The 14,224-nt window shown below is 42.2% G+C and overlaps 1 protein-coding gene across 1 annotated transcript in view; it reads right to left on the reverse strand.

Moving 5' to 3' along the window:
- sema3fb (sema domain, immunoglobulin domain (Ig), short basic domain, secreted, (semaphorin) 3Fb) overlaps positions 1–12,937 on the reverse strand; it is a 66,498-nt gene extending 53,561 nt beyond the window's left edge. Inside the window, 2 exon segments of the mRNA XM_022188864.2 lie at positions 10,570–10,733; positions 12,498–12,937. Of these exon segments, the coding sequence (XP_022044556.2) occupies positions 10,570–10,681 (112 nt within the window). The 5' untranslated portion in view covers positions 10,682–10,733; positions 12,498–12,937.
- Positions 12,938–14,224: the final 1,287 nt, after the last annotated feature.

Raw genomic sequence — 14,224 nt, forward strand, 5'->3', positions numbered from 1 at the left:
CAATTCATTTTTATTTATATAGCACCAATTCACATCATAAGTTGTCTCATAGTACGTAACAAAGGTGAAGGCCTGACACATTTTAAATAGAAAACTCAACAATCCTTTTTTCCTTTTGGATTTCCTTTGAGCAAACACTTTGCAACAGTAGAAAGGAGCCAAAAAAAACTCCCCAAATCATAAACTGTTGCATTTATGTAGTGTTTATTCCAAAAGACTTTGTCACCATTTGTCACTCGTTCACACACAGAGACCAGCAAATTACCACACAAGGCAGTAGACGGACCATTGTCAACAATCTTGGGCCCCATTGGACCAAGACATTAGTTATATTTGAAACTTTAACATAGCAAATGTATAAAAATTGTTCAAATATTGATAAGATGTTAAATTCAAATACTTACTGTATTTTTGGAGCCTCAGTTTCATTGAGATATGTGATATGTCTGCTTCAGCAACTGACAAACTGATCGTCCTGCACAACTTTTCATTGACTTTATCTTTTCCTGTCTCATTTCGAGTTGACAGTTCATTGCACCGTCTGAGCCTTGGTCTATTTACTGTAGGACTTGTCAGTGGGCCCAAGTCTGAGAGGAAAATCGCATCTGAAACTCAATCCCCCACTGACAGAGGGTGACAGATTATGTTGAGGTTGTAGATCAGAGAGGTGCAGTGGCCTTGACCTTCCCAGTCAGGGTCATGCTCTCCCACTTGACCTTTCTAAGAAACTCCCATATACTTAACGTCTTCAGGGATGGATGAATGCAGCCTGGAGACAGGCTTTGAACAACCATCCATGTGCACTTGTATTGAAGGTGCCTCATCCATTGGAACAGGCCTGTTCAGTAGTGACACAGCTTTAATCTTGAATGCTTGTGGAAACGTCAAATTGAATAACAGTAGCTACAGGGCAGGAGAGTACATAAACTTTAATTCCAAAATCCAAAGATTTACATCCAACAATTGGTGACTAGAGTGTGGATCTAATGGTGTGAGCCTTTAGGTGGCCATGTAAGGAGAAAGTGTGATGCAACATGAATACGATCCAATCCAAAGACACAAAGACAAGCCTTTCCTGAGCAGGTAGTGTGAGCCAAAGTGTTGAGACTGGATATGATTCAGAAGTATGAAGGTGATACTTTTAAAACAGATGAGCCAACAACCACAGAAAGGGAGTGACTGTACTGTTCAGGCTGGAGAGAGGTAACTAATCGGGAGCCGGAAGGAAGGAACAAGAGCAAACAAGTGATGACTTGGCTTTTTGTAACAAAGAGCGAGCCAAGTGCCTTCCTGCACCTTAACGCAGAGCAGGGAGGGGCTGGTGTGGTGTGCAGGGCTGGAGCCACAGGCCTGGAGGTACAGGGCCAGAGAGGAAGAGGGAAGATACTTTCAAAAGCTGGCAGCATTGGGCTCTGAATGTGATACGAGCTGCTACTGACAACCAGTGGAAGGAGAGAGGTGAAACTGGAGAATTTGCAGAGGTTGAAGACAAGTCGGTTTACAGCATTCTCGATGAGTTGCAAAGGGTTACTTTGACAAGTTGGCTTCAAGGGATGTACTGTATAACTGATAGGAGATGACTAAAACTTGAATTTAGTCCACTTTTTCATGCACCAGAAAACAAGAGTGATTTCTTGTCTAACAATCTAAGACAGGACAATGTCTTAGGTCCCTCTGTCCAGATGACAACACAAAGAAGCGCTTCATAGCAGAGCCTCAGCTCAGAGACATTCACCTAGTTGGCAACAGAACTCATTTTCCCCTCACATATTCTTACCCCCACCTCTATAGACTGCTTCCCATCTTTTCCACTAATTCACCCTGTTTCCCTTGAGTAACACTTGTGTAAAAGAAAATACACGGCATCACATTCTAAAGCATAGACCCTTTTGTAAAACTTGGGTGCAGGTTTGAGTTGAATCCAAGAACCCGTCTAATCTGTCTGGACCATTATTCTACCTGACACCTTAATCTGCCACAAGAGAAACACTAGTGCTAAGAATACACAATGTTCAGACCCAGCGGCGGGGCAGAGACAAAGCTCGTCTGAATCCTCAACCTGTCCATCCAGTCTCTAATAATGCCCTGTTTTCACAGGTGAGAAAAGACTTGAAGTCCCTCAGGAAGTCATAATTATGCCACCTAGAAAAAAGACCAACCTTGAAGCTTGGCAAACGTATTAGATACCAACATCGTCACCAATATGTCAAACCTGAAAAGATAATTGTCTATTAACAATTTCCTGAACAAAGGGCAAGGGTTGTACCATAACAAAAGATGGAGAATGACGGGTTTCTCTGCATCACTGAGAAGTTTCATAAAGTTTAATCACACCTGACAGAGCTCCCACGATGTGACTGACATGGTCTCCAGCTACCATACTGAGAGAAAAAGCTTCTCCTGGCAGCTTTTGTGATTACAGAAAATACCCAAGCGCCGTCTTAGTGCGTGGAATCGTTTAGCACTCTAACATCTTGGTCCATATTCTGTATAAGCATAAAAGACAGCGTTGCATCAGCTCTGCTCTGTTTGTGATTTGTAATGCTCCAACTCTGTGTTTCTGCCCACTTCATGTAAAGCCGGATATAGTACAATAGTAGCTCCATAAATAAAAACATATGTGGAAAAGATGCTATGCTAAGAGAGAGTGATTCACAGTATCTGGACTATTTGGCTGGTATTTTCCAGTCTGGTGAGGAGGGGGTTTCAGGGTGTGGGGCAACAGATGCAACAACACGGCCATGAAAGACAAGACGGACAGACAACACTGGGTCCTCAGTCTTTGAGAGACAATCTCAGTTTCACTGGCGATCTGCAGGCAGAGTCCGTAACCCGACTCAGGAAGCTGTTCCACAGGTGAAACCCTTACCAAAGAGGGGACTCCACACTCTTAACACAACATATCCTTCTTTCCGCAGATGCTAAAAGAGAGCGACGCTGCCATGCAAGAAATTCCAAACAGCCTGGTCCCTGTGCATTTACTCTCTGTTCCCATGCCAAGGAAGAGAAATGGGTAGTAGAGGGAAGACAGAACTGTACGAAACATCCCAAGATGAGTTAGACGTGAGCTGAGCTGCACTGTTTAGTTTGATTAATCATTCAGGCGCTCATGAGAAAATGAACCTGCAGCTATTTTGATAGCAAAGGTACCACTTATCTCCTGGTTGCAGCTTTTGCCTTGTCCTATGTGACAGAGAAATGAATATCTCTGGCCTAAAGGGTGGTCAAAACAAGCAATTTGAAGATACCACTTTGGGTACCTAGAAATTGTGAAAGGCCTTTTAACAATTAAATGATGAACTGATTAACTGAGAAAATAATGCCAGATTAATGATGAAACAGTTGTAGCTGCAGCCCTTGTTAGACTATATTTAGACTGTCACCTCCTCTGTAATCCCCCAGAGAAGAGTAAGACCTTGTTATCTGCTAACACTTCTGCACACACACAAAAAATACCCAGCAAACCCCTGGCCATATGTCGGGGAAAAATAATCCAAGCACTGATACGACTTCCTCTTTTATCAAACTTTAGGACCACCCAAGCAGCAAGCTACGATAGACTTTACAACCTTGCAGCCATATGGCATGAAAATCAAGTAGAGCAAGGTGCCAAGTGGCTATATTCTGTAACGCTGAAATACAATGACTCAATTCATGGATCGTCATAAAGGAAGGCTTGTGTGCATTTAACAGCCATGGCAAGGAGAGAATAAAACAGATATTCCAGGAGCTGCAGCATCAGTGCCTGGTAGAGCTGCAGACAGAGCTAATGGTTGGCTGCTGCAGCTATGAGATGACACCATGACCGCGATTTTTTATTTGCAGAGGGAAATTGGCACCATTAGAGATGGGACATGAGATTACTGCTGGATTCAGGGGGCCATGTGCTGAAAGGTGCCAACATACTCATCTTTTTTCAGGGAATATCACACGTCTGTCCCACACATATACCTGACAGCAGAGGGGTGAGAATGGCAGCGGTACTTCTGTAATGCTGCTGTTTATAGCCGGCAGATTAAAATACAGTTTCGTTTATTTGCAAAACTTTATTGAGATGAATTTGTGCAACATTTAATGCAGTCATGAAGCACATACATAACATTGTTGCGGATAAAGCTTGCTGGAATGTATAAAATCCACTGCACTGAACCTCACTGGTGCCTTAAAGGCATTCCAATCAAAACGATGTACTAACTGGTCTGGAAATAAAATGTAATCATGGTCCTTTCAGTCATCCGTCAAATAGTGGGCAGAGTTACGGTGTCAACGACTCAGGAACAGACAGATAATCGATTTCTGATTCCTGACCTGTCAGTCTGGAGCTATCGGACATATACAGTGCTCAGTGATTATCTCTGATTAGATAATCTTTCATGCTTAAAGTTGGATGAGGACTGTGACCGGACGGCAATCATGTTTGATTTCATGCGCAATTGCTGCAAAAATTGAACAGAATTCAATGAAGTGCAAAGACATCGCGACATGCTCAGAGATTAACTTTGACAACGAGATAAATGCATTTCAAGGTGGGCTGCACCCTATCCTGATGTGGATTTTTTTTGCAGACATCTGCACTTATTGTTTTTCAGCACAGATATGAAGCAATATGAAAACTCTGTAAGAAAGGGTTTGGCATTTTACAGTAATCTAATACACAAGTAAAGCCATATGTAGCATGCACCAATCCTAAAATCTTCTATAGTGATGAGTGGATTTAAATGCAACACAGTCTGTCTCCATACAGTTTGGAGTGCTGCTCTTACAAACAACAAATGCACAAATCAACACAAACTAGAGGTAAAAGGGAAGGTTCTTACATCATATTCACAAGAGAGGAGGATTAACACTGTTTCTAAAAGAGTAGACCTCCTTTTTGCTCTAATATGAACACTCTTCACTAAGCAATTTAATCGAATTTAAAATGTTTTACGCCACTAAGAATAGCTTCAGGCCAACCAGGACCTTACAATTAAGTGACGGTCTTGACAGATTGATCAAAGCAGAGTGCAAGTTGCTCCGGACCAAGCTGCGTTTGCACTTAAACCACCATCACCACCCCACCGATTGCGTTCAGTGGTTAACCACGGCGCTACAAATGGCTTCTGTGTGCCTGCTGAGGGAGCAGAGAATTTTACACTACATATAACTGGGCTTTGCTGCTGTGGAGACAAGCTGAGGTCTGGGACATGGCCAAAGTAATAGTGGTTCTCAGTGCTTTGTCAGTCATTACTTTGCTGCTGTGGGGATATACGGCTCTCACAAACAGTAATTAGAGATCACAGCCAAACATCAGCAGCAGTGCCAGACTACTGGGGCAGCGGTTTCGTGGCTTCTACATGTGGTCGGACAATAACTGCAACATTACAGTTAGAGTGAAGGTCTGCCAGTGTGTTTGAGGTAAATTAGTCCTGCAACATGAAACGGAAACAGGAGGCTGAGCAGGGAGTTCATCTGTGATGACCACGTTGAGCAAATAAGTGACGGTGCATTGAATTCACAGGAAAAGTTTGTGGTGTAAAACTAACTAAAGAAAACCACAATTAGGTCGCTCAAACAGGCAATTATTTTTAATGTTCATGCTGTTATATCTAATCACGTCAACAGTGATAAGAGCATAATAGAATTATAACCACAATACCTCCTTCAAAGAAGAAAGTGACCACTTGAACACATTCCGTTAACAACAGCAGTAACAGTTTAAACATTTACTAGTCTAAGTGACAAGGTGGCAGTAAAAGGGCAAACTCAGAGCTGAACTGATAGCAACCTGCTGATTTATCAAAACAAGACTCCTAAGCTGCTTTTTTAAATCATATTTTCAGATTTAATCCTCATTCGTTATTTTTCCAGGGAATTAAAAGCCAAATAACACGCTTCAGAAACACACTTACCGCACAATAAGGGCCGACACATACCAGAATGAATGGCATTCAACCCCAAAGGGGAGTTTCTAACCCTCTATGCCGCCGCCCACCCACACAAACACACACATGCGCTCACACCCAATATAGCCTAAAGACTTTTCTGAGGAGTAAAAATAGTATCCTGCTGTTAGCCTTTCACAGGAGGGCGTGCAGATGAGAAATATTTGGAATAATGACGAGCCAGAGCAGTTTTCTTTTACCGCCACCTGCACTGGCGGCACTGAGCGAGTGTATTGTTGCAAACCTGACCCACATTCTGGTGACATCCCAGTGGATTTGGCCTTACGGGTACTTGGAGGGAGGAGGGAGGGAGCGTGCTGTAATCCCAATGATGTTATGGCATTTAAAGGACTTTTCCTTTGTAGAAGAGACCATAATTCCATTGCTGCAGTTGTCAGAGCAGCCGTTCTAAATTTCATTAACACCAAACGAGGGAAAGGTAAGAGGTGTGCTGTGTTAATTCTCACATGCTCTCTGTGGTGTTAGACATGGCTCCACCCTCAGCAGCACGTTACGTCTGTGTGGCTGCTCAGAGTGAAAACTTACAATCATGGAGATTCCTGACCCTGCTGCCTGTTCATCTGCTGAGGAAAACTCCACATGGTAGGTTTTTATTTACCAGTTACACACATGTAAACAGCTGCATAGAGTGCACAAGCGATGGTCAGTGATTATTTTACGTGAATGAAGTCACGGCAGCCCAGATGAGGCAGAGGTTCACGGGAGGTATAGGGCTAGAAATAGCAGAGCCTTAAGTATGGATTTAGATTTGGATCTGCTTAATGCATGAAATGAAACATGTCATAGTGGGAATGTGGGCCAACAGCAGTAATGTTACACTCTTTACAAAACATGGCACTCCAAAAAATTCCCAGGAGTCTTTTGTCCATTTAGAGAATGTTGTTTTCTGTACCTCACAGTGTGATACAGGGATGAGAATCTAAATCAGTTGACCCTTTAATGGATTCATGCTACAGCAGCACTTGAATGAGTTAGGAGCCTCATAGGGAGGCGAAGCAGCACTCTCGCAATCCTTTGACATGTTAGTTCAGCATTTCACTTCAGTGACAGCAGCTTTGCAAAATGGGACAATCTGGTGGTGACTACATTTGACCAGAATTAAATCAGGAATGACAAGATAAGAAAGATGCCAGAACGTGATTGGTTTGACAGCTAGGTTTCCAGTTAAATTTACAGAAAGTTTGAACCAAGTTTTCAGAAATTTTGACAAAACATGAGAAAACATTAAAGCTAAATGTATGTTCAAGTTCACCCAGTGCAGATTAAGTCTCTTGCTGGCAGGTAAATCTGTCCACATTTCACAGTATGCTGGAGTTTTAAATCTGGTCTTTGTAACAACATTTCCACCAAAGCTAAAGAGAAGAGCAACTGTAGCAACGGAGAAGGAGAAGACTCCAGCAACTAAGAGTATCATGGAGCCTGTGATGGAAGAACTAAAGTTTTTGATGCTGCAAGCATAAGTATGTGTAGACAGTGTTTGTCTAATTACTCTAACTGCTAGAAGAGGGAGACTAAAGTTCCATTCGGCAGGTAAATGTGAAAAACGATTTTGATGAATTACATTGCGGTAAACAGCTGATGGTGCTAGTTCTCACGTGTCATTAGACCGCTGACTGAAGATGAAAACAAAGTAATCACAATAACGCCAGTGGAAAAAAAGTGCAGAAAACATAATGAAAATCTGACCTGTATGTTTAAGTATATATCTGAGGAAACAACACTGATGTGACGTTTTGTCTGTTGCAGTGTTTCATCTCTTCATTGGAAGCTTCAGTGGACAATGGAGCGTAGGTGTCAGGCTTCACAGCTAATTCAGTCAGTTTGTTTTCATTGCACTTTGTCCCATTTAGTAACTTTTCCTTTTCAGTCAAGTGTAGACACTTTATGCAGAGAAATTGCTGCATGCTTTTCTATTTTTTTCTACTCCAATTTCTGTTTCCACCTCAAATCCAAATCGCAGTTTGAAACAATGCAATGCAACAGTGTAAGATATATGAGTTTTGGCTATTAATTAATGAGACTAATGCTGAAATTCACCTTCATTTAATTAAAGTATATTTAAAATGTCTTGGGTTAATGTTTCCCCATTAATCAATATATATTACATGTTTCAGGCATGCATACTGTAGTCCAGCTAACAGAAAATCAGACTTGTTATTCAATAGCCACACTACATACATTTTGCAGCACATCTGGCTCACAGTTTAAACTTTCCTGCTTTGGATGCACAATCACATTATAAATCTATTACACAGTAAATGTTGTCAAAAATATAATCACAAATTAAATCACAATTGTAAAATCACAGTTTGAATATTTTCCTCTGTTCTTTAAAAAGCGAAGCATTTTATTTTGAAATGTTGCCATTTGTTCAAAACAGGAATAATTTCACAATCGAATGTCTCGCTTTAGAATCAAGTGTATAAACTTCTCAGCACCTCCAGGGAAACTATCTGATATGAGTCTCTCTTGTCTGAGCCAGCACTAAAATGTCAAGTGATTATATTTGGTGGATTTGCTTTGCTTCCTCTCCTCATTGTTTGAAACACTCAGTGTGCTCATCTGATACTGATTACAACCACTTGCTGTTTAAACTAAGGCGGGCTTCTTTTGCTTTGCTCACTCTGCCCTTTCTCCTCAGCTTACAAGCTCAAAAGACGTGATAAGCCTGAACAAAGTCTACGCCTAAGGTTTATCCGTCAGACTTTACAAACACTAATCTTTTTGAAATGTGCATAAGCAGATACATTGCTCAACTTCCTGTGTCCTCTGAGTGATTTGAGACTGCTTTTCCTCCATATCACATAATGTGTTTTCCCCTCATAAAAGCGCTGCACACTTCATGGAGCAAAAGTAAAGCAATTAGGTCCCATGATTTACTCTACCTGCTTTAATAGGGGAGTGAGGGCCTCCCAGATGGAGGTCATGGTTCTTAACCTCGCTCCTCAGCTACCAAGTTAATCAGTTTGGAACATGTGTTCAGTTTAACACCCAGAGAGACGTGCCGGTTTATAGCTGCTATTTAAGTTTTTCTGCGCAGTATGACTCGCTGGCATAATGATCAATAATTATAAACTAGGACCTCATAATTAACCTTCCTGCAGTTGCGCATTAAAAAGCTGCACATCGTCCACACTTGTCTTCACACTGTGTTCCATTAAAGCTGCTGCTTGCTCAGAGGCAAACCGCCGTCCCAAACAGCTCAAGCAAAAACTTAACACATCATGATGCATCAGGGGAAGTGCAGTCGGCTTGCCAAGGTAAGGACTACATGGGCCTCTCAAAAAGCAATTAAGGCAGAGAGAGTCATAATATTGAATGGAGAGGGGGGTGCATTCCTTTGAGAGAGGCAGCAGCAGTAGACTGTGAAATTCATATTGACTAGAGAGGCAAACACACACAGGTAAGCAGCAGAGCTGAGCTTTTTTCCCTGTCAGCCAAAGAACGCTGGCTGTAGTTCGCTGCTTTCAGATATATTTCGAGGTGAGTTCAGCCATCCAAAGATGCGCCTATACACAAGCTTCTCTGCTCGTAGAAAAAAGCCTTTAGAGTGAAGAAAGAAAACACACACAATTTACACAGCTCTCCAAAAACAACACGGCCCTTTGACTAAAATGATATCTGGAGAATGAAAAAAATTGCTGAGCTCTGAATGTGTGCTCACTGATGTGTTAAATCCCACTTGATTAAAGCAGGAAAACGCCTTCAACAATGAACCGTGCCAGTCCACTTAATTAAGTCAACTTGTCCTACCAGGGAGCACTGGGAAACGGAAAGCAAAGCAAACAGGGGCGCTGCTGCTGCTCGCTCCCTCGGCTTTTCTCTGGATGCTAATCAAAGACTTGATCTCCGAGCAGGACAGGCCCCGGGGACCGTTGCTCTGCTTGGCTGATCCTGGCAATTTGCTCTTGATAATACCCTCTCTCTCCCTCTGCACCCCGGAGAACCCGGCAACCCATCTTACCTAATCTGCACGGCCGCTGAAACACACAAACGCAGACCCCTAAAGTACACGTCAGCCTCACCAGGGGAATAATCACATAATGGCGATAGAGTTATTACACGCTGCTTATTATCCCATCTCTTTTTTGTGGCTCCAATTTAGGGATTCTATAATACAGATGATTGAAGATAAAGATGCTGCCTTTCATTCACTAAAACAATAATCACGTGTATTGTCTCAGAATGAACAAGGCATACACAATCCTCAACATGTGCATCGTGCTCAGTCACTGTTTGTGTTTTTAATTGTTTGTGCAATATAGGCTAGTGGAAGCATCTGGTGGTTATTACACGGCCTGGAGGTCCGAGAAAGGCGGGGAAGGAGGGGGCTGCATGATTTGTTTGCGGTCTGCTCGGTACGGCTCAAGTGATGCTCTAAGTTCTTCCTCTGCAAAACCCTTCAGCACTTATCAAAGCCACAATCGCTCCAATTCCACAACTGTCATGCCATCAGTCATTCACTGAGCAAACACATGGCAGAGTTTAAGAAACCGACACTGAATCAAGACAGCTGGAAATATAAGGGAAGCAGCAGCAAATCAAGAATGAGAGGCACGAAAAGGAAGAGGAGATTGGAAGAGGAGGAGGAGGAGGAGGAGGAGGAGGAGGTCTAGGTTCCTACCTTTGAAGGAGATGAAGACTCGGGGAGCGGCCAGTGGGTCGTTGCTCACTTGGTTCCCGAAAGCCAAGCTGGACAGTGCCAGGAGGACCGTGCACAGACCGTCCAGCTGCATGGTGCACCAACCTCCAATAGCACCCAAAGAGTGGTTTTAAATTTTAAAAAATCTGTAGAGACAAAAAACAAATGTGTCTCAGAATCTGCCACAATAAGTCCTGTTTATTAATTTATGCGACTTGTCAAATCAGTGGCTCCCAGGGGCCCCATCCATGTGAGGTTTAGGCGATAAAGCACTGAGGTGAAGAGATTACGCCCAGATTTCTGGGAGCTTTATAACACCAACAAGTCCTGATGGAGAGGAGCCAAGTTTTTTATTTTTTTTGAGATGTGCACACATTTCCATTTGGTAAAAATTATGTTTGTGTTTCAGAGCGCAACAAACTGATGGCAAGATCACGCCGACTCTACTGAGGGAAGCTTTTCTCCTGACAACACATTCCTGCTTCATGACACCACACGTGTGCACCGCTGCTCTGTAATTATGGGTGCACCTAATACCAGGTTCTACCTCGTCTCTCTTGCTTGGTAGAGGAAAAAAAGACAAGCTTGTGATTGGGTGCAATTAAAACTACAATTCTTACTTGTTGCTTAAAGACTTGCTGAAGGGGTTACAAACGATGACAGCCTCAGGCACTCACTGGGGCAGCTCAGCCAGCCTCCCTGACAATGCAGCGGTGCCCATCAATTAAGTCTGGGGTTAATGAATGATAAACATCAGGGAGCAACCGGTGATTCACACACGGATCATCAGAAAGAGTAGTCTAACAGGGCGCCTCTTGCAGATTGAAACTTTTTTCCAACTCTGTGTTCCCATAAAGCATCCTTTCCTCACTGGCTGGACCTTCACAGTCTGTAAAGTCCCCAAACTCTGCACTTTTTGGACTCCATCTCAGACGCACCATCAGAGACCTCAGAGTCCACAGACGGGTCGGCTGGAGCGGATTTATGAGCATAAAGCAGCTGTTTAAACCTCAGCTGTTTACTCACAATTTGTTAACCATCCAGCTGTTTATTCTGAGACAGAGACCAAGTCCTTCACACAAGCACATGAAATCAAACAAGGCACTGCTCACAAAAGACACTGGGGATTGTGAAACACTCACAGCCGACTCATGTTATTCCCACAAAGCCACGTAAACTGGAGATACTCTGAGAAAATCTGAACGTGTTAAGCTCAAGTTTACACAAGGAACATTTATGGAAACATATGAGTCCACCACATTAGTATAAGTCACATCTGCTGACGCTTTAAGTGTTTTTAAATGCAGGTTAGTAAGTGGCACATGCTGGACCAGTGTGATGGAGTTATTATAACTCACAGATAAATTCAAGCAAACTGTGCATTTTCATTTTATTTTATTTTTTACATTTCACCTCAATTAAGAAACATCTGTGTGCTATAAACATAGATAATAATAATATACAGGATAAACTTCACATATTTAGACATTTACCACGCTGTTTTTCAGCAGCAAAGATTTTTGAAAAATGGAAGCAAAAGATCTGAATGTTGCTGAAACATGCTCTAGACTGAAATCTGTGCGTAACAGACTGGCAGCCTTGGCTACACATGGAAGACAGAACTGTAAACAGTCTGGTGTGGTATTAGAGCGCACGGTAAACTGAACAGCTATTAGATAAACACTAATAATGATTCATGTGGGAATTCAGGTTGTGATAAATCCGAAATTTAAACAATGCATTGATATTTACATATTGAAAGGTGTGTGACAGGGATTAAAGCAGTCAGGGGCGCATGGTGCCAATAATAAATCATATTTTTAAAAGAGCGCGCAGCTGCAAACAGGTAAGATTTTATGTAAGACTCATAATACAGCAGGTTAATTTGGGAATAGAACGGTGAGGCTTACCTTACAGCTTTCCGAATATAAGTTCAGATCCAACACTGCAAGTCATTGAACAAACCAATTCCAACAGATCGATCACTCTCCCTCCAAGTTGAAATCAATAAGAAGAATAGAAAATCCCGACGCGGCTGGTGGACAGTCCCTGCTAAGGGGCGGATCAGGGGAGACTGTACCTGTGCGCACTGCGTGGCCCAGGAGTTGGCAATAAGAAAATTACACCAAAAAGAAAAAAAAAGGAAGAAAAATGTTACTCTAATTCAGTCTTGTGCGGCACCGAGAGGCGAGTGGATTCCGTGTTCGCTCGATTACATTCAACATCTCGTGGGAATAAATTTTTAAAAAAGGAATTGGAAACAAAAAGTCCCCGCCGTGTCCAGGAGGTCCGGGCGCGCAGCGTGTGCTCCGCTGGAAAGTTGGGAGCTCCTGACTGGAGGGAGGCAGGGCGCTAGCAGGTGGATGCAGAGGCCCATTTGCCTTAAACACACCCACAGGGCGGGCAGCGACGAGCCGAGCCGCCCATCAGCCAGCCGGGGGGAGCCGAGATTTACTGCCGTATTATAACACAGAAGACTGGCAGGGAGCGAAGAGAGCGCAGGTTGTCTGCATCTGATGCCCCACATTTATCTTTCTGCTCGTTTAATCCTATTAATTAGTAGACAGAGCTCGAAAAGTGAAGCAAGTTTGAAAAGGACAACATTATAGGTACATATGTGAGGGTTTCATCAATGGTTTATAAATGACTGTCCCACTGTAGAGTGTTGAGGCACAATACTGGTTGCCAGGTTTTTAAAAATCCCATTGTCTGCTGTTCATTTTTTCTCTTTGCCAATAATGGGTTTCACACTTTTAATAGCCAACAATTCATTAAAGGAGGGCTTTTAATAATAAAAATATTGCATTTCCCTTTAGGTTTTAAACTGTAATAGCCAACAAGTCATTAATTAAATTATAACTTCGATAATCAAGCCTAAATGTACAATTTTGGATATTTTATGTGAAATATACAACTAAATATAGGCCATCAGTAGCACTTTTGTATACATAAATGATTTTTAAAAATGCCCTCTCCCACAGGATTTTTTTTACAACCTGGAAACCAAAAGCTGTTGCACTGTTATTGCAACTTGTCTTTTTTCTTAGCACATTTTAAAGTTCTATTATGGGATGCAGGTGTATAGAACAAGCTGAACATAACCTCTGTGACTACTGAGTGAAGTGCCTTAAACCTGCATTCTTTCTAACAGCCAGCAGGGGGCGACTCCTCTGGTAGCAAAAAGAAGTCAAGGTATTTCAAAGAGGATGAGGAAATGATCCTGCTTCTCAACTGAACGGTAATCTCTGTAAACATTTTCCTACAAAGCTTACAGTGTCAGTTAGTAGTTTCGTGCCTTCTCCAATATATATGTTCATTTTGTGAATGACAGTTGGATTTAGAAGGAAATAGAAGATAAATCAGCCTAGTTGGATCCATTGCTTGCTCATGTCAACAGAGATAGATGGCAGTCAAACAGTCAAACACTAACCTTGAAACTTCAAAATTATAGTCGCCAAACCAATGGGTGATGTCACATTCACTACACTCATCTTTTACATAACATTTATTGACATACAAGCCTATATTAACTGATTTTTGGGTCCACTTAGAAGATGTAAAAACAGCTATGTTCACATGCACAAAATATTCTGCTTTCTGTCTTCATTTTTAAAAAAACCACAACATTCCTGCCTGA

The sequence above is a fragment of the Acanthochromis polyacanthus genome, chromosome 5 (assembly GCF_021347895.1).
Source record: "Acanthochromis polyacanthus isolate Apoly-LR-REF ecotype Palm Island chromosome 5, KAUST_Apoly_ChrSc, whole genome shotgun sequence".
In the NCBI taxonomy this organism is placed as follows: Eukaryota; Metazoa; Chordata; class Actinopteri; family Pomacentridae; genus Acanthochromis; species Acanthochromis polyacanthus.